The sequence below is a fragment of the Pleurodeles waltl genome, chromosome 10 (genome assembly GCF_031143425.1).
Source record: "Pleurodeles waltl isolate 20211129_DDA chromosome 10, aPleWal1.hap1.20221129, whole genome shotgun sequence".
Classification (NCBI taxonomy): domain Eukaryota; kingdom Metazoa; phylum Chordata; class Amphibia; order Caudata; family Salamandridae; genus Pleurodeles; species Pleurodeles waltl.
Genome location: NC_090449.1, coordinates 154,090,244 through 154,114,264, shown reverse-complemented (window position 1 = coordinate 154,114,264; position 24,021 = coordinate 154,090,244). Strand labels below are relative to the sequence as shown.

Sequence of the window (24,021 nt, the reverse complement as noted above, 5' to 3'; positions counted from 1 at the left end):
AGTGATACAGTTAGGCACCACACAGGGAACACATACAGGGCACATACTATAAGCACTGGGGTCCTGCCTAGCAGGATCCCAGTGACACAGGGGCTAAAACAACATACATACAGTGAAAATGGGGGTAACATGCCAGGCAAGATGGTACTTTCCTACAAGGACTATAACAGTGCCACGTATATGGACATTTGCTTGTTTGGCATCTGGTTGTTTGCTTTTTTGTGGACTGGAGCAGAGGGTGTTCCACAGCCAACCATTGCCCTCTGCTTCATTTTTACAGGCGTCAGTCTCTCCTCAGACTTAATTGATATTAATAAATACATATTGATGCAACGCCAGGTGAGCAGAGTTAATGCTACTCTGGCACCTCTTCAAAGAGAGCTGTGCATCTCCCACTTCTTTTAATGGAATATAGACTATTTTCAAGGGTTAGCCAGATTTAAAAAATGGTTGTACAGTCAGAGAGGATTTAATCTTACAGGGGAAGGGTAAGGTTACTGTGTGGAAAATACACAAAGTGGATACATTTCATATAACTGTATTGTAGTGATCAGTAAGTGGCACTAGCAAAAGTAGACAACACTTTTCATGGTGGAACGAACTTCCAGTGTCTCTTGGTTGTCCTCTCTTAGCTGTGGTAGAAGTGTTAGCAATACCATGAAGGATAATGGGAGGGTTTTCTCTTTTTTCCTATTAGAAAGCATCAAACGCAATTCCCAATCAGGTACATGATTTTTATTTTTTTCCCTCTTTTTTTTTTTTACAGATCTCACCACCTGGAAACACTTTACTTACTGTAATGACTTTTCCATGACGGAAATCGGAACTAAAGTGGATTTTACAATTTGTTACTTTTGATAATGCCTCAGTACTTAATGGAATTGCAAAATAAATTAGCATTAGTCATCAGAGTAAGCAGGAGAACAGCTATTCTTTGCTACCCTTGAGTAAGACATCGGGATAAATCACAATGGACAGACCCAGCAAAGATGGAAAGCTTGCCACTGAAGCAACCTCATCATACCACCCCAGGCCAAAATCTAGTGGTGGGCACTTTTGTTTACTGAATGGAGTGAGATTTGATTAAGACATTTCGTTAAGAGTTTGACTGCAGGAAAGTGCCCAGCCAGGATTTGAGAGGGGATATTTCTTGTCTTCTACGCTCATTTACAGTTCTTGCAATGTCCATTTTAGATTAGGAATCACAAGCTCAGCGACAGCTGCAAAACTTTTACCAAACAACGTTAACAAACTGTGTTTATTATCGTTGTTTGGTGAAAGGGCAGGGCCACTGGGGTGACTAGCACTTGAGGGGAGTGCACAGAGCACTCCCCTCAAAGTGCATGTGTGTTTGGACGGCCGACTCGGGCCAGCCAAACACACATGAGCTGTAGGTTCTCTCCAGCCTAGCAATAGGGTTGTTGGGCTGGAAAAAGCCTGCACAGCCTCCCAGTCTGCCTCGGAGCGCCCAAGCTGGGCACTCGCAGCCAATCCTGACGCTGCTTTGAGCAGCGCGGGGATTGGCCGCAGGGTAGGTTGGGAGCCTTTGCCTACAGAGAGTAGGAGCAGAGTGCGGCAGTTAAGATACGTTTGTTTTTGAATTTTTTGTTTTAATGTTAGTTTTTATTTTATTTTAATCTCTCCGCGCGCCACCCCTCCCCTTCTACTTGCCACGATCCGCTCCTGCACAAGCCTTCAAATAAAGGCAAAAAATAAATAAAAGAAATACTCTCTTCCAACAAATGCTTGCTGTTCTTAGACTATCCTATGGCATAATATTCATTAGAGTTTTTAAAAAATCATTTTCGCCTACTACCCTTTGAACAAACAGTTGACATGCTTTCCCCTGATAAAATAAAGCTGTCCACAATTATGAATATAAATAACATTAAAAACATCTAATTTTTATCACTTCATTCATAGGCACAGAGTTGCCTTCTAAAGTTCTGTCTTTCTTCAATGAGGCACTAGTGTCACAAAGTGGAGAAAGGCAACCTTTAGGACTCCTGATTTTACAAATATTTGAAATCATTCTGTCTTCATTCCCATTAAGACTATGAAGTGACCCCCAATCTCAAGCTCATATCGAGTCTGTAAAACTAAAGAAAACCAACCTGTAACAAAACTAGACATCTGGAGAACCAGAGAGGAAAATCAAGACTTCTGATGAGGAAGAGTAAGACTAGGAGTAATGAAGAGGATCAATAATCGAAGCATTACCACTTCATTCTGCTTTGGTTCACAGTCCTCATTCAACTGAGAATATACCTATGTGTAACGAAAGGACTGAATAATACCAGATCACACAAACAAACACCATGTACTTTATTAACACAAATTGAGCTAAGCCAAGACAGACTAGAGAATTCAGAGTCTGATGTTCCAAGTATCAGTTCCCTTACTCCTCCCACCACCAACAAACTGTATTAATGTAGGAATATGTAATGGCATGCCCAGGTTCTGACATTATAAATATTAAAAATAAACGGCAGTTCCACCAGCTAGCTGGTCTGGAACAGTCCTAATTCTAATAGTCCTCAATTTGAGACTCATTGTCAATATCTTGAAATACATTTACCGGCAAACCTGGATATTTTCACACCTTATGTCTTTCTGAAAATAATCAACAATTATTGTAAGTAAATCAAATACATCCACTTACTGGTATATGTAAAATTAACAACATTAAGATGGCCATTTTGGAAAAGGTATTGTTTTTTTTTTTTTTTTGCAATAGTGCCTTATCCAGCAAATTATTCTTAAAGATCTTGGTTGTTGCCTTATTTCATTTACTTTAAGTCATCTCCAGGTGGCATACAAGAAAACTGAAACTCTCTGTAAAAACAGAAGGCCTGTTGGTTCCACACTTAAGGCTGCGACAATGTCTAAAATTACTTTTGTGCTAAATTAATGTACATGTTTCTCCAATGTATACTTGGAGTACTGGAGCAGATCGTGAGCAGAAATGTGCCTTTCTTGGAAGTGGAATAACAAAGCCAAAAAGATCACGTTAGAATGGGGATCTTGTAAAGTACTCCTTGGGCCCACCCTAATAAATGACAGGTGAACTCAAGTGATGATGGAGGGTGGCTTCCCTGACATTCTTCATGCCTAGCATGTGAACTGGAGAGAGTACAGCCAGCTAACGACCAGATCTCATGCCAATTTGCACTATCACTTCTGTCAAGGCACCACAACAGATCCACTCATCTTTCTGCCATGCCCCGACACCTGATCAGCACCTGTCCTTAATCTACATTTTTGCTATAATTTTGTTGGTAGAATAAAACTGTGTTCTCCTCCAGAAAGATAATGAAGGCCAGACAATATCTCAAAATTTCTTGTAACTTCCTCCATTAAAAGAAGTGAGAAAAGTAAATTGCCAACTACTCATGTTGCTCAATGCTGCCACATCCTTCAGGTTGACATCTATAATCAACACTAGAGGTGCTGGCAGAATCCAGAAGGCTACTGCTTGGAGATTTTGCTGTTCTTACCAACATGCCATGTCATAACCAATCTCCTGTCACTGAAATTGGTGCTCGAAACCCTCAGAACTGTATGAAAAGGTATGGATGCTGTGAAGATATTGCCAAGTTTCCTTTCTGGTTACCAGTGGAAAGGGTGACTCCTCCCAGTAGCTTCTCTGCACTTAATATTAAGTGAGAAATGTGTTCAAGTGTCTCCTTAAGAGGGTCCCACCTAGGAAGAAAACGTCTCAAGGGCAAAAAGCTTCCATGACAATCTTTATAGCTCTTGATTGAAGATCAAGATTAATACAGAAGTAGACAAGCAGGACACCAAATCCTTCATGACACGAGGGCAGAGGAATGAGCCAAGCCAGGACATCCCAAAGAAGAGCCAAAGGGAGTTCTGGCTGCAAGGAGGAAAGAAAATCAGGGGAGAAAATAGTAAGAAGATGATGAAAAATAAAGGAACAAATGCTTTACTATGCATCCGTCTTTCATTAATGTCTCCTTTAGATTTGGTTAAAAAAGGAAATGACATCATAAGATAAGAGTCAACTTAATCTTGGACTGAGAAACACTCACAGTAATCCCTGGACAGATCGCCATCTTGGGAAGGACATTGCATATGTTTTAGCCACACCTTTTTTTCCTGCACATGGTATCAGTTAGCCACAAAGAAAATGACCAAGTTTGACATTGATTGTGCAGTTTCTAGCTTCTCAGTCGATGGATGTTCTATCCACCTGTTGCTCCTCACAAGTAGCAGAGCACACTTCCAGGGTCCATGAACGTAGCAATGGTGGTCGAATTTAGTGGATGTCCTGACATTTGCTGAGTGTATAGTTCTTCAACACATTGGCCCTCATTCTGACCTTGGCGGTCGGCGGAGAGGCGGCGGTCGGACCGCGAACAGACCGGCGGTATTAAAAATGGCATTCTGACCGCGGCGGTCACCGCCGCGACCGACCGCCACTTCCCCACTCCGACAGCCACGGCGGTCATGACCGACGGGCTGGAGTCTGCGCACTCCGGTCCGGCGGTCGACCCAAGACCGCCAACGGTATCATGACCCTGCTTACCGCCGCGGTTTCTGGCGTTCGGGAACCGCCATGCGAACCATGGCGGTAGGCACTATCGGGGCCAGGGAATTCCTTCCCTGGCACTGATAGGGGTCTCCCCCACCCCCCACTGCCCCCCCGAGTCCTCCCCCCACACCCTCCACCCCCCTGCCACCCCCCAGAGGTGGTACGAACCCCCTCCCCACCCCCACCCCCACCCCGACATACACACACACATACACAACGGGGACACATACCCGCACACATACATGCCGACATGCGCACCCGCCGAACTACACACATTGCCCATAGGCACAGCAGCACTCCCTGCCCGCATGCACGCACTCACACACCCCCTCTACACACTCACACGCACACCCCCATGCATGCACACATCACACAACACCTCCCCACCCCCTCCCCTCACGGACGATCAACTTACCTTGTGCGTTGGTCCTCCGGGAGGTGACAGGAGCCATGGGGAGGTGACCGCCAACAGAAGACCGCCAACAGAAGACCGCCACACAGAAATGTGGGTCGTAATTCTGTGGGCGGTGTTCTGCTGGCGTGGCGGTGGAGGTTGACCAGTCTCCACTTTCCCGCCGACCGCCAGTGTGGCTGCTGGTGGTTTTCCGGCGGAACGCTCCCAGCGGTCAGAATGCGCACAGCGGCATACCGCCGCGGTCGGCGGTCTTCACCGCGGCGGTAACTCGGCGGTCTTGCGAAAAGACCGCCAAGGTCAGAATGACCCCCATTGTCTGGCTGTATAATAAGTTCATTGTCATCGACTACATGTGTGCCACTTCAGGTAAACTTGCATATATATGAAATACTGTAACCCAATGATAGAGGAAGTGGTTTATCTGGGACTAAAGATGTAGGCATGTTTACTGCACTCCTACTGTGCAACCAGCCATGACCCCGTTGGACAGAAGCAAAACTTTGGAAGACTCTGATGGACTCCGCAGAAGAAGTGAAAGATGTGCATTTAACTTCTCATACATCACTGGCAGACAAACACTATCCATATCAGAGCTCAGCAATGCTAGCATGAATTGTAGACACTGTGTGCAAACCAACTTCGACTTATATAACTGAAGGGAAAACATGTTCTTACAGTAAATGACAGGCAGATCAAAAGGAAGCCCCAAAGAGCCTTCTACTCAGATGTGATGCTAAGTGGATAAGCCAATCATTCACCTGGAAGTTGCAATGGGATTTTTGGGCCATGGTAGAATCCCACAGGAAGGGCTGAGGTTTTCATGAAAATCCTCAAGGACGTTTTATTTCGAATGGGTGAACTCAACCTGGCAATGGTCTCTTTTTATTAAGTCACAGATACTTTGATGTGCTGGGTGTACAGTCACTTGAGTGGGGTGTTCTGGAGCTTTAGAGAGGCCATTAACATTAGCGCTCTGAAGCAATCTCAAATTTATACACACTGCTTTCAAAACTCCTCACTGAAATTATAGGTATTGCTCTTTGCAATCTCTTTCTTGATGGATGTTTTTTCCCAAAATCTACTGACCTATTTAAAGTTCACATCCAATTTGGTTTTCATAAAAAGAACAGAACATTAAATAGCATACTCTTGTCTGCTGGTTGAACCTTTTCTGTGGCATCCTCACCATAGTACATCTGAACCCCCTTCACAAGCAAGGTGGGAGAGAGGGGGTGATCACAAAAGAATTGCTGGGTGAAACGTTGAACTTGCAGGGTTAGATTATGAATAAGAATGTTGTAAGAGAAGATTCTATGGAGCACTGTTCAGATTCCAGTGTCTAATTCACATGCTACACAGCAGAACGTGTTTATCCTTAACAGTAAACCATTGCACATCACATTGTTTTGGAACAAAGCTTGAAATTTTGTAGCCTATGTGAGTTCTTACACTCTTACAGAAGTCAGACTGTTTAGACCCTTTGATATGTACTCAGAGAGGATAAGCAATGGATGAAGATCCATTGTTTTTCACAGAACTCACACAACATTAAACATCATGCACTCCTCTGCTGGTGAAAAATTATCTATGGCACCTTTGGTGTCGGGAACCCAGGAGTCCCTTTGGAATCCACCTGAAAGAGAGAGAGAGCTGGTGGTCATCAAAGAACTGCTTGGTAAACAGTTGAACGTCCAGGGTCAGATTACATAGACTGTACTGTGCTCATACAATCTTACATCAAGAATTGTGGATTATATGGAACATACTAGTAGAATATTGCACCGCACTAATATCTACAGTGCAAAAATGACATTTTCCTTGCCTTACTTGTGGAAAGATAGTACCAATAAGTCCAAATGGCGGTGGCCCATGAGCATATTTGCATGTGTGCCCAGTGACATGTTTATGTAATGCTCCTAGTCCAGGAACAAAGAGGCAATAAGACGCCTATGAACTTCATACTGATGAGGATTGAGACGAGAAGACGGAATCAAGGAGGTCACAGTTTTGATGAGTTCGAGTGACTCTTGACATTACGAGGGCTGTTGGTGGAGCAGGAGCCGCACACTGCACACAGCATGTCGTATACCGTACGCCACAGCTGGCAGAGCCGAAGCCTTGGGACAGTCAGCTGTTGCGGGGGCCGATCACACTTACCGCTGCTCGCCTTCCGCCTGTTGTTGGTCTTTGCTGGCCCCTCTGGACTCTTCAGCAGAGGTGGGCAGAGCGGGCAGGCCGGTGATCTTTGGTGTTCCAACATCACTGCCAGGTACAGGGTGTGGTGGTGACTTGGCAGCGCTGCAGCGGTGTAATCCAAGGGTCGAGGCAAGGCACAGTGCATTGCAGGGGGAGCCGTGGTTTATGTAGTTTCTTGGCACCTCTGGCCTTTCTCTGGTGCTCTCCCTGGTGGTGTTGCTGCTTCTGTAGCCATGTCCTGCTGCCATAGCCCTGTCTTGCTGCTATGGCCCATTGCTGCCACACGCTGCCCTCTCCCCCGCCTTCCTGTACATTGGTTTAAGGACTAGCGTGACAAGCCTGTGATAATTTACCCCTGTAATAAGCCCGCAACAAGCCGGCAACAAACTGTTAGATTAAAAAAAAAACTGCCAGCATAAAGGACTTGCCAGACATCTCCCAGCTCATAGATAGCACATGGTTTCCAGTGTCAGCAGCAGGTGAGACACAGCTGCAAGTGCCCTTGGGAGACTCTTGGGAGGCCCAGGAGGTAGACCGCACAAGGCAGAAGTCCAGGGAGTTGGTAGCAGTAAAGTAGGACTTGTTGTGTGGTTGAGCCCTGGGTTGTGGAAGTGGCCCGAATAGGTTCTGATGCGGCTTGCGACTAGGGTGAGCTCCCTCCCCCCACGCCTACTACCTTCATCTTCAGTCAATGTGATCTAGTTGCACCCTTGGATTGGATGACACCCATGTCAGTCAAGTCACTGGAGAACTGGCTGGCATGCTTGATGGGTCAAAAGAAAAAAACTTAATCCGGACTCGCAAGACACATCAGTGGCCCTTAGTTTTTTGCTCCAGCTGAAAGCTTTTTCCATAGAGAGTTTAAGATGTGTAGGCTTAACACCCAGGCAAGAAGAAAACAGAGAAAAGCAGGCTTGAGGATCATAGCAATGGAAAGTGTGAATGGCGAGCTGAAGCGGCAAACAGTACACAGAGTCAACTATGGACAACGTGACCCTGAGTTGTAGCACACCTTTTAAAGGACTGCCCCAAGCTGGTGAGGGCAACACAGGCATTGAACATTCAAAGAGAAAGCCGGCCAATGAACATGGCCCCGTAGCCATTAAAAATACTATAAGTTATTGATGGCCCTGACGGGGCTGTCACCAAAAAGTCACCAACTAGGAAAGAATCTGTTTTAGAGGCAATGAGTCATTGCTCAGCCAAACACTGTGATGTCAACAATACATACTGTATGGAAACCGAGAGGCCAAACCGGGACTGTTCCACTCCCCTGGAAAAACCCTGGGGGGTGCGATGATCTCTTATAATTCCAAACAAAAATCTACATCGCATTGAACTGGACTGGAACACTTCACTTGCACAACAGAGGCTGAGCCAAGGGTGGTTTTGGGTGTAACCCCATAGAGGACTATCCCTCTTATCTCATCCTAATTAGCGATGGCGATGATGTCTCTGATACCATCATAAACACCATTTACTTCTCTCTTCTTGTTGCGGTGAAGGCCCATACCTGGCAGTCTCACAGGCTTGAAATCCAAATGGAACTTGTACAAATGCTTGCCCATAGCATGTTGATCCTTGATAAGAAGCTGGGTACGCTTAATCAGGTAAAGGACCACAAGGGTGAAGATGGTGATGCTGCGGTAGGCAATGCCATAACTGACAAGTTAACTACATTGCCAGAATTATTATCTACCCTGGTAAATCACTTTAAAAACTCTCAATTGGGCAAAGCACAAGGTGGACAAAAATGCTACCTGAGTAGAGCAGGTGTAGAAGGAGGATGTGGAGGATGCTGACATAAAGGAGAAAATAAAAGCCCCCCCCCCGAGAATTCAGCCGCTCCGGACACAGACCCACAAACATCTTCTGTAACTCAAGGGTCAGAAAGCAATGGAACACGACGCGGGCTCAGTGAGAAGACATTGCAGGGACACACAATGTCGTCCACACAATTAAGCTTTGAGAGAATCAGGCGGCTGCAAAATGAGGAGCACGTGCATAATAAGTAGCTGCCACTGAGAACATAGATGATGCACCATCGCTAAGTAATCACCCAAGGGAGAATGTACCAGAAGCCACAAACACAGCCCGCTCCCACTGATGGAAAGTACCTAAATGCCTCTCTCTCTCAACAGCAAAATAAAATACTAAGCAAATCTTTGGAAAACAACAAATTGAAAAAAAGGCATTCATAACATGCAGAATGCTATACAAGCCTCAGACACTTTATGGTTTGGGAGGGGGCAGGACAATGACAATAAGGTGAAGGTTCTGGAGACTTATCTGATCTTCCATCCAAAGCTTACAACAAATAAACCATCCAAACAGACTCTTCAGGACAATCAAAAAGTACATACCTTAGGTAGCACCTTTGCACCATTAAGGACTGCTCTGACCCAGTCCTAAGAGGTTTGACAAAAAACAGGAGAACTGTACTCAAACTACATACCACATGGGGCTTAACGTCCAGCCAAAGACTTACAGACTGTGGACTAACAACAGAGGCTATACCTTGGTGCAACTAAGTCCTTCCCACACTGAAGGGCCTCATAAACAGCAGGGTAAACCTTGCGTTAACGAAGCACAATCAAAAATTACCAAGACGTTGGAGCCGGCACCCCAAATTGACAAACAATGGGGTAATAGGGTGGAGCTGAATCAGGGATCAAGACCTCTCGATAATGAGACACCCTATGAGCAGCATGAGAAACATCAGGTAAACAAGCAACAACCATCTACAGTCAGGGAGGTAGCACCAGAACATCAAGGCGGCATGCATGGAGGAATTCAACCAGGACAGTGGAGAAGCATTTGGAATTAAGCCCACACCATTCGTGGTCTGTGGTCAACAGACCAGAAGAGGCCAGCCTCCTCCACCTCGGTCCCAATGCTGACAAAGTTAAAGATGTACATTTGCTGGGACCAACACTGGCTCCTCTGATTTTACCCCAGAATTCAAATCGAGGGGCCCCTGGGATTCTATAAACAGGACTAACATCCTACATCTTTTAAATAACATGCCTTTGTTCTCTTATCTCAGGTCGGTGCACCTCAAGTCAGTAAAATTTAAAAACTATTCTTGGATTAGTCATAGAGAATCCATGCTGACAGAATGGACCAACATCGCGGGGATAAGAAGATCACAGAGCTCAGAATTACTATAAAAATAATTAGCTGGGATGTGGCAGGATTAAACTCTTTGTTAGGCAATAAAAATACCGTGGAATACCTGCAAACAGGTGATGTCCTTTGCCTACTAGAAACATGGACTACTACCCCCACTCCTATACCTGGGTACCATTTAATCCGCACAGCATCCCAGGAAGAAAATTTGTCTGGGAAGTCAATGGGCAGTCTCTCCATCAATATGAAATTGGATCTGCAGGTAAAAGTGAAGTAACTGGGGAATGCCAGTGGCGACATCTAGGTCCTCAAAATTAAAGTTGTGGTAATGGATGGAAAAACAACTACTATAATGGTGGAGAATTTGTACATCAACCCTCGTAGAGAGGTGAAAAGTGAGATCGTAAATAACATCACTGATCAGATAAAAAATTTACTTTACACTGATCAGATAACAAACCTACTGTATGAACATCCACAACACAAATATGTAGTGGCTGGTGACTTTGACACACAAAACATGTGCTGACCCGGCAGAACCCACAAAGTCCGCCCTTTCAAAATATTAGAGGCTTGCATTTGAGAATGCAGGGATGCACTGGAAGACAAACCTAGACCCACCTTTAAAGATATATCTACACTGGATTACATCTTCTTAAGTAAGATGTTGTTGAGCAAATGTGAGAGGTACCAAGTTCAGACCAGAACTGAAAGTGATCACCATCCTCTATCCATTTTGACCAACATGAGCTCAATGATCCATAGGAGCTGCATGCCGGCTGGCCTACCGCTACCCTCCAATGCTGGACTTCTAGTAAAAATAATCAAATGGGGTCCCGTTTCCAAAGCCCAATACTTAAGATGGAATCTACTTTTACCCCACAAGCTTTGGGGCACAAATCATGCCAAGTTGTGAAGCACTGGGGGTTATAATAACGGAGCTACATGCACCCCTAGTACCAAACAAGCCAAAAACTCAATCACATGCGATCTCAAGAGGAAGACCCTTTCTCCATCTTGAAAACAAAGAGATTAAGGAGAGTAAAAGATTGGAGCCTCGCAGAGTTACAACACAGAAGAGGGAGGGGCCCAAAGACTGAAAACGTACTAAAAGACACAAGGAAAAAACATAAAAAGTTAGTTTGGGCACTTAAGCAAAAACACCTAGAGGAGTGGAAACATATATTCTCGTTGTTGGCTCCAAGTAAGTCCAAGAAATTTTGTGGCTATGTCAACAGTTTGGCAAGTAAACCAACAGACAACTTGAATGTTGACCCAGCCGAAAAATGGGTTGAGCATGTATCAAACCTCTATGTTGATCCTACAAAAACTGGGGCTTCCATGACACATATACTGATGAACACAGTAGAAGGTCTTGAGGAGAACCCAATCGTAGTCACTGAAAGGGGAACAGTAAACATCCTGAAGTCAATCCGAAAGGATGGAGCCCCGGGGCCCAAATAGATAACTCAAACCCATGACACCTCAAAAGTATACACAAAAAAAGGTCTGAAGGAGGGATGTGTCATCGAGCCCACCTTGTTCAATCTATATACAGCTGATTTAGGTGCACAATTGGTGAAAGAAAATATTTTACCACCAAAGCTAGACCACATTAAATTACCTATCATTCAGAATGCGGATGATATAGTGCTACTGAATCAAAGTCAAATTGTTATGAAGAGGGCCCTGGGAATACAATACAAAGAACTTCCTGCTTGTAAATGCTGCAAACTAAAGTTTTGTTTTTTGGTCAAAGAACCAAGAAACATCAGCTGACGTGGCAGTTGTGCCCCCTAAGCTTAAGCATGACATGCAAATACAACTATTTAGACATCTGGGTGTCGAACTCTGGCAAATTCTATTTGCATGCTAAGGCTGTGGAAGATAAACCAGCCAAAACCGTGTTTGCTTTAACCAAACTTTTTTGCAACCTATAGTGTCCTATGGTTGAGGGGATCTGAATCGTAATGCTCGTCAAACTTCTACCCATTATAAGATAAGGACATCTTGCATTCCCTGGCATACTTACAGAGACACTAGAGCGCTGCCATATAGCTGCGTACAGGAAAATATGCAGTCTCCCCAAAGCTACCAAGTGCACACTGATTCGATTAGAGTTTGGACTAGTCAAAATGAACATCAAGTGTAAAAAGGATTTAATTAAATATTACCATCAAGTGGCCAGAGCGACTCTGATTCAATGAAAGGTGTATTGCGTGCAACATTCCAGGACCATAATAGCAACTGGTCAAGGTATCTTGTCAGCACAATTGTCAAACTGAACTTGAACAAAGAATGCTTAAATGACCCAGTTGTAGCAGCACAGTACCTAAAAAGGACTCTAAAAGAACAGGGCAACCATATATCAAGGGAAAAGGATATTAACAACATTAAAAACGTCTCAGGGGCAAATGGTCTCGTCAAATCACATGAAGCCACTAGTTTCCAGGCATATTTGAGAGCAGCTATGGGAAGACAAGCTCTAAAGAACATTCTGCTGACTAGGCTGCTGTAGGGGAATACAGGACCCACTGGAAAAAGAACCCACTGGAACACAGGCAGTACAGTCTGCGCTCATATTCCACAGAATCCATTGCACATAGTAAGCAAAGAAGTACAGTTTCAGCCCTTTTGATATGTTCCCCGAGAGAGTCGGGACGTGGGTAGGTCCGAACAAATTTTTCATTTTATTGGTCATAATATTGTGTAAGTTCAGGAATTTTGTGTTCCGCTTGTTCTGTCTTCTTCTTTTAATATTCCCAAAATGATGGCATTACAACATGAGGTGCAATTACACTGCAAACAAAATGTGAGGGAAACATTTTGCTTGGGAGCATAAGAACAAAACAAATGATCAGTGCGAGAGTCATTACTGTTCCTGCACCTACAACTTTTGAACTCATTTTAAGTGTGAAATAGATGCTCCTGTCCACGAGGTGTTTACCGCCATGGACAGGCTGGCGGTTGGGGATTATGACCGCCTGGCGGTATAGTGGAAGGGCCGGCGGTATGGCCGTGGCTAATGCGCCATGGTCATAATACACTGGCGGAACACCGCAAGCCTGTTGGCGGTGTTACCGTCAGTGTTCCGCCGGCCGCCAGGGTCGTAATGACCCCCTAAATGTTTTTAAACGTTCTGTGCCCTTCAGTGTTTGCGCAGTATAAAGCAGTGACCAGTTACTTGAAAAAAAGCAAAAACACCTTTTTGTTTTGGATAAGAAATTAAACATTGTGTGTGTGAATAAAAGAAGACAAACAAACGAGTCTGAATAAAGGCAAGACCTACTTGCTCGTAATAAGTAAAAACATTTGCTTTTAATATTTCATCAAGAACTATTTTTTTCAATAAAAGCAAGAATATTTTGATTCAAAGGCAAGCAGCAATTGGCATAAAAGCAAAAAGATAAGCCGCTTGTTATATCAACTGTTTACAAAGTTTCTTTTCCAGCCTACCAGTCAAAGATTTCACATAACCAATATATCACTCATATCCCCAAGGGAATGAGTTAGATAAAACACAATAGTGTTCGAATATGGAAGAGAGCTAATTAAGTTTGTGGTTCTAAATGGTATTCATCCGCAAGATAATGATGGAGTAAGTGACTACAAAAAGATGTTCATGAAACCATCATTGAGACACCCACACAAATCTCCATTTCCTGTTCCTTGAAGGTTCTCATCAAGAACCCTCATTTCAGATTCTAATGAGGGTTTGGGGGAATTTGTAGAACTATGGGAGGTGTAGGTAAACCATGCACTGTATGCACTGTTTACCAACTGGCAAGGCTGCTTGTTGTAACATTGGCGACGAGTGAAGCTGGACTGGGGACCAGTCATACCACCAATTACCATGAGATCCTAGGCGCATTGTGGGACGCTTAGAAAAAAAATTTCTGCAGTTACAAATTGGATTTCTGCAATCATTGTGGATTATCGTGTCTCACTTGGACTTAAAATGTGCTTAAGGTATTCAGTGACGATCTGTGACTTTGTGGAGAGCAGGGTCCCACTTAAAGGGGTGCTCCGAGACATGTGGTGAGCACGTTGTACCACTCCTGATTGTGTGATGCAAAAGTCGCCTTTTGAGTTTTTGAGGTGCAGTGCTGCCACTTCCAAGTTAAATCTAATATGGTTGCCCTTTAAACGTACTGCCAATCTGGACAAGGAGAGATTGGTGCCAGAATCAGATTTTACCAGTAGTAGTACAAATGCAGATACAATTAAAAGAATTCAGGAAAGTGCAGTAAGTGGAATGTGGGGGATCAAGTTCTTGTAAAGAAACCCAGATGGGAGAGGAAGGTGGTAACTGAGTACATGGACCCTTTTGTCATTACCTCTATTAAGGGGGGGGTGTAACAGTCCATTCAGGTTGCAGATGGAGTATGTCCAGGTTAGTGAAGTAACCCTGTGACAAGCTATCGACTGTTACAGAGGCAAACTTTCCTAATGACTCTTCCCTGAAGAATATTGTGGGGAGTGGTTACTCGGCCTCTCCAGCTGCAAGACCTTGGAGGGCTCCTATCCGTTTCAACGATTTTGTTATGAAATAATGTATTGTCATTCCGTTTATAGGCATTAGCTCTTTTTATTAATTCCTTAGTAGCTTACCTTCATAGACATGAAAAATGTTAGATTTGCTCTCTTGTTATTCTTAGCACTGTTGTGTAAGGGGTAATGTGTTGTAATTGCCTATTGCATAGTCCCTTTAAATGTATGTCTGCAGCTCATGCCAGGAATGTCCAATATCTCTATGGTAGGAATGTTCTACGTAAAGGCAGTTGGAGGCAGGGAGCTGGACTTGCAGGCTGCATTGTTGGTGGTGTATTACTGAAGACTTATTAAAGGACTTTACCAACTGGCAAGGCTACTTGTAACAGAATGCTGACTTGGAGCATCATATTACTAAAGTCAGCTTGATTGCATCTTGATGCGTGTTGTGCAGGGAGGATTTTCATCTGCATATACCTTGGGTGGTTCTTTGACTGCCCATTCGGTGTTCCCGATTACCATTTCTCTTTTTCAAACCTCTCTAAATATACACACATCCTGTATGGGGGCCCCTAACTAATAGTCGGCCCTGGAGTTCTCTTGGACAAGGCTCACTCAGTAAACACACCTAGCCTCAGTCAGCACACTCCAGCTAACACCAATCACAGTCTACGGTGAGGGGGTTTCCTAAAGTCTGCTGATCTATACATGGCCGACTAAAAGATGGCAGCAGCCTTTGCGAGGGTTGTAGCAATCTAGTCATGACATGGATCATCAAGTGAAGACAGCCTTTGAAGAGAATGGACAACAGAACAGACAAGGGGCTGTTACTTGGGGCATGTCCCACTGGGGGTGAACTCTAGTAAGCAAGCTAACTACAAGCAAACCGTGACAGGCTAGAAACTGACAAGCCCATTCAGAGCACCAAAAACCTATTGTATTTAGACCAGTTGCATGATCTTTCACATCCAGCACAAAAAATATGATATGTTATAGATGAAAATTAATAGAAGCTGAATAAAAATAAAACATGATTCATGTGTAAGCACACCAGAATACTACTTAAAATGCAAGAGGAAATACATAGACATTAGTAACGATACAGAGGATACATGTTTGTTCCCTTGGTGAAAATGGAAAATGAAACTGGATAGGCAAAACTGATCCACCAATACGAAAGTGCCATAAATCCTTATGGAGGATTATCCACTAACGTTGAAACCTTACCATCCGTTCTAAATAATCTAATTTCAAATACTGTTGTGGCCCACAAGTCGATTTTATAAATACATAAGCACTGTGGTTCTTGGTATTATGGGTCCTGCACCAGGGAGGTTTGCCAGCAACTTGTGACCAAAAAATGCAAGCTAAGTATGGTGCAGATTTCTACTGTAGCCGGTGCCTGTACCCTGGAGGCAGACACCAGACAGATCCAATTGGCTTACACACAGGCATCTTTGGTGTGCACCAACAACACATGAACGGCCCTAAAAGACAGGAACTTGTAGTAAAGTAAAATAAAAATACAGAACACATGCACTCTTAAAATCCATTAAAGTTATGACTATAGCTTAGGTTAAGTGCGCCTTCACTGACAAAATTGTGTAATGAGATTTAAGAGAACGCACAGGGTATGGGACAATGATGTTTGATAGAACAACATACAAGTATTTGACCCTCTTACTTCCTTAGCTCTTTGGCTTTAGAGCAATATTTTGTGTCATCGACTATGGTGCTGGAGTTCCCATTTGTTTAGAGTGGGATGAGGTGCATTTTAAGAGGAATGCAGTTTTAAACAGTAATAGCCATTGATTGCATCTGGAAAACAAAATCACTGCATAAGGAGACCACCTTTGGAGTGGTAAGATTAATAGCCACCATCTTGACATTAAACCCTCCTCAAACACTCACTTTTGAAGTCAAGTTGCAATTTAGTGACATCGTTGAATTCTATTCCTTCCATTTTGGCAAATCTTCCCGCTTCCTCCTGAGGTCCTTGCTCCTCCACAGCATTCGCCAGCATGGCATCATTGATAACATTCGGCTCAACCGTGTCGTACAAGTGGCTCATTTTTTCTTAGACGGCAACCGCTCCTTAAGTAAGAAGAACACAATATCACAAATTCCCTGTTTATGGCTGTTGTTAACTTTTTTTAAAAATCTGCCTTTGGGTGACAAGATGTAAAAACGTGAAATCCTCACTTACTGTCTTCAGATTGCGACATGAGTTTCAGCTTTTGCTGTAATCAATGATAAGTATACCTAAAGATAAACATAAGGTGTCCTTCAAAGAACATGTTCAGAAGCACAGATTTGATCTTACTTAATGTAGTGTAGCAACAACCCTAGAAGATATATTTTTCTTTAGAAATAAATGGTAAATTAACTAAAATTGAGTAAAAAGGGGGAAAGGAAGAGGTATTGCTGTAGGGCAGAGATTGGTAGAGAAGCCCTGGTGGACCTGCATCAAACAGACATATGGCAGGCAGTAAATTCTGTTAGAGTTTGGGACATTCGCACTCGCCCTGGCTACTTTGCAAGCATTTTTAGAGGTAGCTCCTAAAATGAGAAGATCACAAACTGAAGACCTCTGGCTGATCCCCTTCAATTTAGGAGAAAAAAAATGCAAATTCAATTTTTATGCAACCATAAGTATGTGGCTTTTCTTCTTGACATATGACTCTTCCAACATTTACATGGAAATATGCTTCTCTTCAGCCCTGCTAGTTCTTAAAATGTCTTCCCAGCTCACCTTGTACCTAAGAGCAGAAAAATAACTCCCACATTTCAGTCCCTCACACCATACAAACAAATCATCAAAAACTGAAAACAAAATGAAAGGATATTAACTGGGCTGGAATCAGAGACCCAAAGTTGGCAGAGCTCTTACAAGCCAATTCCAGTCTAAGCCCCTCTAGTCCACTCGGGCTTCTAGATCAGCTACTAATACCATAAATTAAGCACTAATAGAACACATGCGTCTCCAACCACATCTGAGCCCCCAACAGGTTAACAGCTAGAGTCATAGTCAGCCATAACGTAGGAGTGCTCAGACAGGTAATTTGTGAACGACCATCATCTTGCAATGGCATCAGGAATATGAGGCACAGGTCTATCATTACTCCTTCTCCCTTTGCGTTTGCTGTGAACTGTGTTCTTATCTGTCTTCTAGGTGGTTTCCCTGTGTGGATCCCATTCTTCTTGGGTTGGTTCTTGGCATGTTCAAAGCCCTATATTACTCCCTCACCAAGGTGGTGTGAAAATTCATTTGTTCCAGCTGCAATTGAAGGCCACAGGGACATGTACACCAGAATTGGAGTTTCTTTCAAGTGAGGGTCTCAGTGACTGAGCAATAATCTTAACTAAAAGAAAAACAGAAAGACTCAATTCCCTTGCCTCCCTTAATGGAGCCTACTTTTATGGATATAAGTACAATTTGACTACAAGGTGTCAGGGGAGTATGTCTTTGTCTTCTCCTTCTGCTCACTGTCTCCACTGTGCTTCCATTCCTTTACATTCAGAATGTATCCAAATAAGAGTCATACATTATTCAGAATATTTAAAGCTTCAACTTCGTCAGCAATATCTAAAATCCACAGTTTATCACACCTTCTCCTATTGTCAAGGTCTTCACACTTCAACTTGAGGAAAGGTCAACATCCTTCTTCAAGTGTAAAGTGCCTCAGAGAATCTTTTTCACACACGTCACAGTTCAGATCATGTGCCTAATCTTTTTGTTTGCCCTGGAGGTGTGAGCAAAGGTTGTTTTTCTGAGAAGCACTTTGTTGCACTCCAATGCCTTCTGTGTGAGGCAGGACTGGAAGTGCTTGAGTGTCCGCACACACATTATAGGTGGGGGTCAAATAATTGTCATTGTCTTTGTGGCTACTAATGTTATTTCTATGCACCACTCAGCTTTAGATGCGTATCTTTATGTGCAAGGGTCTCAAACAATAATAGGCAGTTGGAGGCAGAAAAACCTTGTAGCGCAATGCATTAGAAATCCCCTGATTACTGCTGAGGATAATTATTACTGACTTTTATAGTTCTTGACATTTTTAAATAGCCTAGGGTGAGTCAAGAGTATTGGTAGCCAATGTCATGCTAACCTGACATCTGAGAACACAAAGGTCCGCCCCCCAAAGTGCCAGGGCCCACATAATTGATTCTGGGATACCCTGCTTTCCTATCCTTAAAAGCTCATTAACTTTGAAGTGCTCTTTTGAGGCAACCCTGTGCTTTTCCACTTCTGGCATAAGCCACAAGTGAAAAAGGCTGATAGCTTTAGCATGTTGTGCACATCTCTTACCACTGCACAACCCTGCAAGACTTGCCCTTGGTCACAATGCTACTAGGACAATGATTCTCCCATTGTCACTGGACCCATCACAACAGTAGAAACAAACAGAAATATGCTCATGAAATTGCCATCAGCCAGTTCCATTTTCCCTAGAATAAGCTAATCATAGGAAAAGGATTAAATGTCTGGATTAGGCTGCAATTCACAAGCATCAATCTGGGAGGCCTAATTTGAAATATGTTTGATACAATACCGTCACTCATAGTAACCTGCAACTCTGAACAAGGCCTCCTTTTGCACAACTACCAACGCATACATTTGTCACAGCAAAATATTTTCACCTGCTAAGTAAATTACTACTTGGCAAAAAGACTGTGCAATTATTTAACTACTTCAACTGATCATAGTTGGTTGGCCATATTTGAAAATACATCACCAATGTGGCATAAATATTAAAAACATGTCTAAGTTAGATCAACATTGACTCACTGTAAGTGATTGAATGCCAAAACCTTTCAATCTTGAAGTAATTCCTACATATGTGATGGATGCTGTCTTGGCTCTTGTTGAAAGGCTGATGCTCCAGGTGAGATTATTCTATGTGAGCACTTTATCCTTAGCATTCTCATATGCCTTTGTCTGAGAAACCATTACTTGCTGATACGCTAATGATGATGAAAGCTTGGAAACAATGACTGGCTTCACAACCGGCTCAAAACAAAATATTAAGCTGAATGTCCACTTATAGTTGTTTTATATCTGAAAAAGAAACTGCCTGCTGGAAGGAAGTCTTTCCCTTTATTCCTGCTCCACCTCCAGACCACTTTTCTTTTATGCCTGACTTGATCAACCAGTCAAATTTCCTTTTCAAATAGGCTGTATCCTATTTTGGCATTGACTATACTCTTTTGACTACATTCTTTCTACCCCTTATTTATCCTGTGACATGTCCTATTTCTGATGATTCCGCAAATTGCATTGGTTCTCACTGTGGTGATCTCCAAGATAGACTACTATGCTGCGCAAATTCCACAGTTACACTACACTGTTTGCCTTGTGCTTGGTCTGGGAAGCACTAATGCCATAAATCCTGCTTTAACATTGTTTCAGTGGCTTCTAGTCAAACAAAAGTGAGTTCAGTACCCAATGCCTTATGCTTAATGCAATTAATGACTGAGCACTACCCTACCTCACTAAACTGATGCTGCCTTACTGACTGACCAAACCCCTAAGCTCTGCCTCACAAAATCTGTCTTGTCGTATACCAGGTAAGATAAAAGCAGTTTGTTGGCAGACAATGACAGGTGCAAAAATCTTCCCCCTAGAACTTGCTTCCTTCACCTCCACATGGATGATAACTTCCTCAAATTCACAACATCCCTGAAGACATACCTCTACTGTCAGGCATTCATATCTGCTCCCCTTCTGGCAATCAGACATCTGCCTCTTAAATTATCACCTTTCCATTTTAAGTGAGTGACCTTTTTCCCTTTCAGTAATCCAATGTTTTAAGGCACTTTGAAGGGAACGTCTGGCTACCCCATAGTTATAGAAATACAATAAATAAACCTTATATGACCCATAACAGGGTCAATATCCAGGCATTGTCCTTGGGCAAATCTTTTCTTCAACACTAAGCTCTCCTAAAACTATAAAACGCACAGGACACCCATGGAGTTTAAAAGAAATCCGTGAGAGCTTCATTTGAGAGAGAGAAATGATGGAGGTCCCTCAGGTCAGTCTTGTACTGCAATCTATAAACACCGGCCTCCTGATAGGAGTTTTTTTCCAGAACATTTTGTTGAATTTGCAGAGTTACAGACAATGCAGCAACAGCTTGTAGTGACATATAATATACCTCAATATCTTTTCTGACGGTCACATTATTAATCAGATTTAACTACCCGCATCAACGGTGTAGGAAGCTGGCCTGGTGTGTGGTGGACACTTAAGGTGTTATCACCCTATACCAGGTCCAGGTATCCTGTATTAGTGAAGTGTAGGCAGTGTCTAGGAATCCAGGGCTCTCTAGAGGTAGCTGTGGATGAGCAGCCAAGACTTATCTAGGAGACATGCAAAGCTTACGCAATGCCATTATAGTCACACAAGACTTACACACATGAAAGAACCATACAGTGTTACAAACTTAAAGGTACTTTATTATGGTAACGTAAATACTAACATACTGTTTAGGCAATACCCCAACCGGAGGTAAGTAAACACACTATTATATACACATAAGCAATATGGAAATAGCATAGAAAGCAATAGGCATTGGTAAAAGCAATAGCAAACAGTGAGGGCTGTAGGGGAGGGCCAAACCATATACTAAAAAGTGGAATGTGAAAGGCAGTCCCCCACCCAAAGAAGTGAAATCAATATAGGGGAGCTGGAGGAACTAAGAACCCCAAGAAGTGAGTACCAGGGTACTCCCCCAGCGACCAGGAGAGAAGTAAGTAAGTACCTGGTTTTCCCCAAAACCAACAGGAAGACTTTGGAAAAGGACTGTGCAAGGCCCAGACAAGACTGTGAGAAACCAAAGGTGAGCCCTGACAGAAGAGGACCTGCAAAAGAAGGGGACCAAGTCCATTTCGAGTTGGAGTGTCCGGCTGTGGCAGGAGCCAATACCCACCTTTATGTGGATGCAGGACCAGGTCGACGGTGGATGAAGAAAGTCAGCAGTGCAGCACAGGAGCAGAAGAGGAGTTCCATAAGTGATTTCCCACGTCTGCGGTTATGATGCGGTCAGTCAGTAGTGCTGGAAAACCACCAACAAACCTTGGCAAATGCAAGAGTCGGAGAAGAAGGTTTTGCAAGGCTGAAGAGGACCAGCAAGGGCCAGTGGACTCAACCCAAGGAGGGGAATATGAGGTGACCCTCAGCAGCTGGGAGAGTCACAAGAAGAGGAGGCAGTTCCCACAGGCGACCCATGGGAAGCAGGCACAGGAGTCGCAGTGAGGCCCACCCAGCACACCTGAAGAGGAGTCCCATGTCGCTAGAGCAGCAGACTGTGCTTGGCAGGAAAGAGGGCTGGGGGCCGGGGCTACGTGGAGCCTGAAGATCCCTTGGAGGAAGAACAAACAAGCCTTGGTAGCTACAAGAGTAGTGGGGTACAGGGGTACTGTCCTTCAAGGAGATACAAGGGCTTACCGTCTCCCAAGTTGGAAAGATGGCGGAGAGGACCAACGGGACCACTCCAGATTACCACCTGTGATGCAGGATCTACGCAGGTCTGGAGGAGAGAGGATCCACGCAGCTGGGCATCGTTGCAGTTAGTGCCTGAGGATGCAGGGGAGTAACTCCTTCATTGCAAGGGAGATTCGCCCTCAGAGGATGCACAACCAAGGGAATATTGCAGTTGCTGGAAGGAAACAGAGAAACAATGTTGCAAAGTGGAGAAGTGGCTGGAGTTGCAGATTGTCGGTTCCAGGAGTGTCCAGTTGCAGGCCTGGTGGTCAGAAGATGAAGTAAACAATGCACAGGTGTTCTGCTGCAATCTTGCATGTCGAATCTGAGGACCGATCTGAGAGGGAGACCCTAAATAGCCCAGGAAGGGGGATTGGTCACCTAGCAGGGTGACCACCTATTAGGAGGAGGCTGTGAAGTTACCTACCTGACCTGGCCACCAAGATGGCAGAATCAAGTGGCCACCTGGAGGCGAGCACCACCCCTGGGGAGGTGATGGACAGAGGAGTGGTCACTCCCCTTTTCATTGTGCAGTTTCGTACCAGAGCAGGGCCCAGGGGTCCCTGCACTGGTGCAAACTGGTTTATGCAAGGAGGGCCCCAAATGTGCCCTTCAAAGCATATCAGTGGCTTGGGGAGGCTATCCCTCCCAAGCCATGTAACACCTATTTTCCAAAGGAGAGGGTGTTACCTCCCTCTTCCACAGGAAATCCTGTGTTCTGCCTTCCCCTGCCTGAGCTGGTCTCTGCAGGAGGGCAGAAACCTGTCTGAGGGTGGCAGCAGTGCAGGCTGCCCGGAAAATCCCAGAAGACTAGAAGGAGCAATGCTGGGGGTCCACTAAGAAGTGCATGGAATCATACAACCAATACTGGCAACATTACTGGGGTATGATTCTGACATGTCTGATACCAAACATGCCCAGGTTCGGAGTTACCATTCTGTAGCTGGACACATGTAGTGACCTGTGTCCAGTACACGGGTAAAATGCCTTACCTGAACTTACGAAGTCCGGTGTAATGGAGCTTGAGTTCATAGGGGCACCTCTGCTCATGCAGGGGTGCCCTCACACATAGTTACCTGCACCCTGCCCTCTGGGCTAGGAGGACCTGTCATAGGGGTGACTTACAGTGACCTGGTGCAGTGACTTGTAGTGAAAGGGTGCATGCAATGGCAGGCCTGCAGACACATTTTGCATGGACTCCCATGGGTGACACAATGCATGCGCCAGCCCATGGTGAACCCCCTGGTGCCCCAATGCCCTGGGTACCTAAATACAATAAACTAGGGACTTATATGGAGGCACCAGTATGCCAATTGTGGGGTGTGCTTAGTCCTAAGCAACCAAATTCAGTGGGAGAGTGCACAGTCACTGGGGTCCTGGTTAGCAGGCTCCCAGTGAACACAGTCAAAACACACTGACAGCAGGCAAAAAATAGGGGAAACCATGCCAAAAATAGGATACTTTCCTACAAACGGTCTTTCGCCCATAGGTTCAAACACCGGTGCCCAGCCTCACATTGTTAACGGACTACTCCTATTGCAGGGACCTGTTTATAAGAAAGTTCCTGGTGGGCAGGTCAAAGCCCAAAGGTCAAGTTACAAGGTAAAGAACCACAGGACCTTATTCTTCCTACAACCACGTCCATATTGTGAGGTGCTTTGGATCTCTATTTTTCCCTTATGACTCTTGTGGCATTTAGATAATCCAGGATGATAGGTGTGCAGTTTTCACTAGTGTCTCCATATTTGC

The 24,021-nt window shown here is 44.2% G+C and overlaps 1 protein-coding gene across 3 annotated transcripts in view; it reads right to left on the bottom strand.

Moving 5' to 3' along the window:
* DRC3 (dynein regulatory complex subunit 3) overlaps window positions 1-24,021 on the bottom strand; it is a 160,115-nt gene that overhangs the window by 112,467 nt on the left and 23,627 nt on the right. For 2 of the 3 annotated variants that reach the window (XM_069210086.1, XM_069210088.1), the window contains exon 2: window positions 16,698-16,880. In XM_069210086.1, coding sequence (XP_069066187.1) covers window positions 16,698-16,857 — 160 coding nt within the window. In that variant the 5' untranslated portion in view covers window positions 16,858-16,880. Of the gene's footprint in view, window positions 1-16,697; window positions 16,881-22,236; window positions 22,448-24,021 lie in introns of all 3 variants that reach the window. The other variant, XM_069210087.1, reaches the window with a different exon arrangement.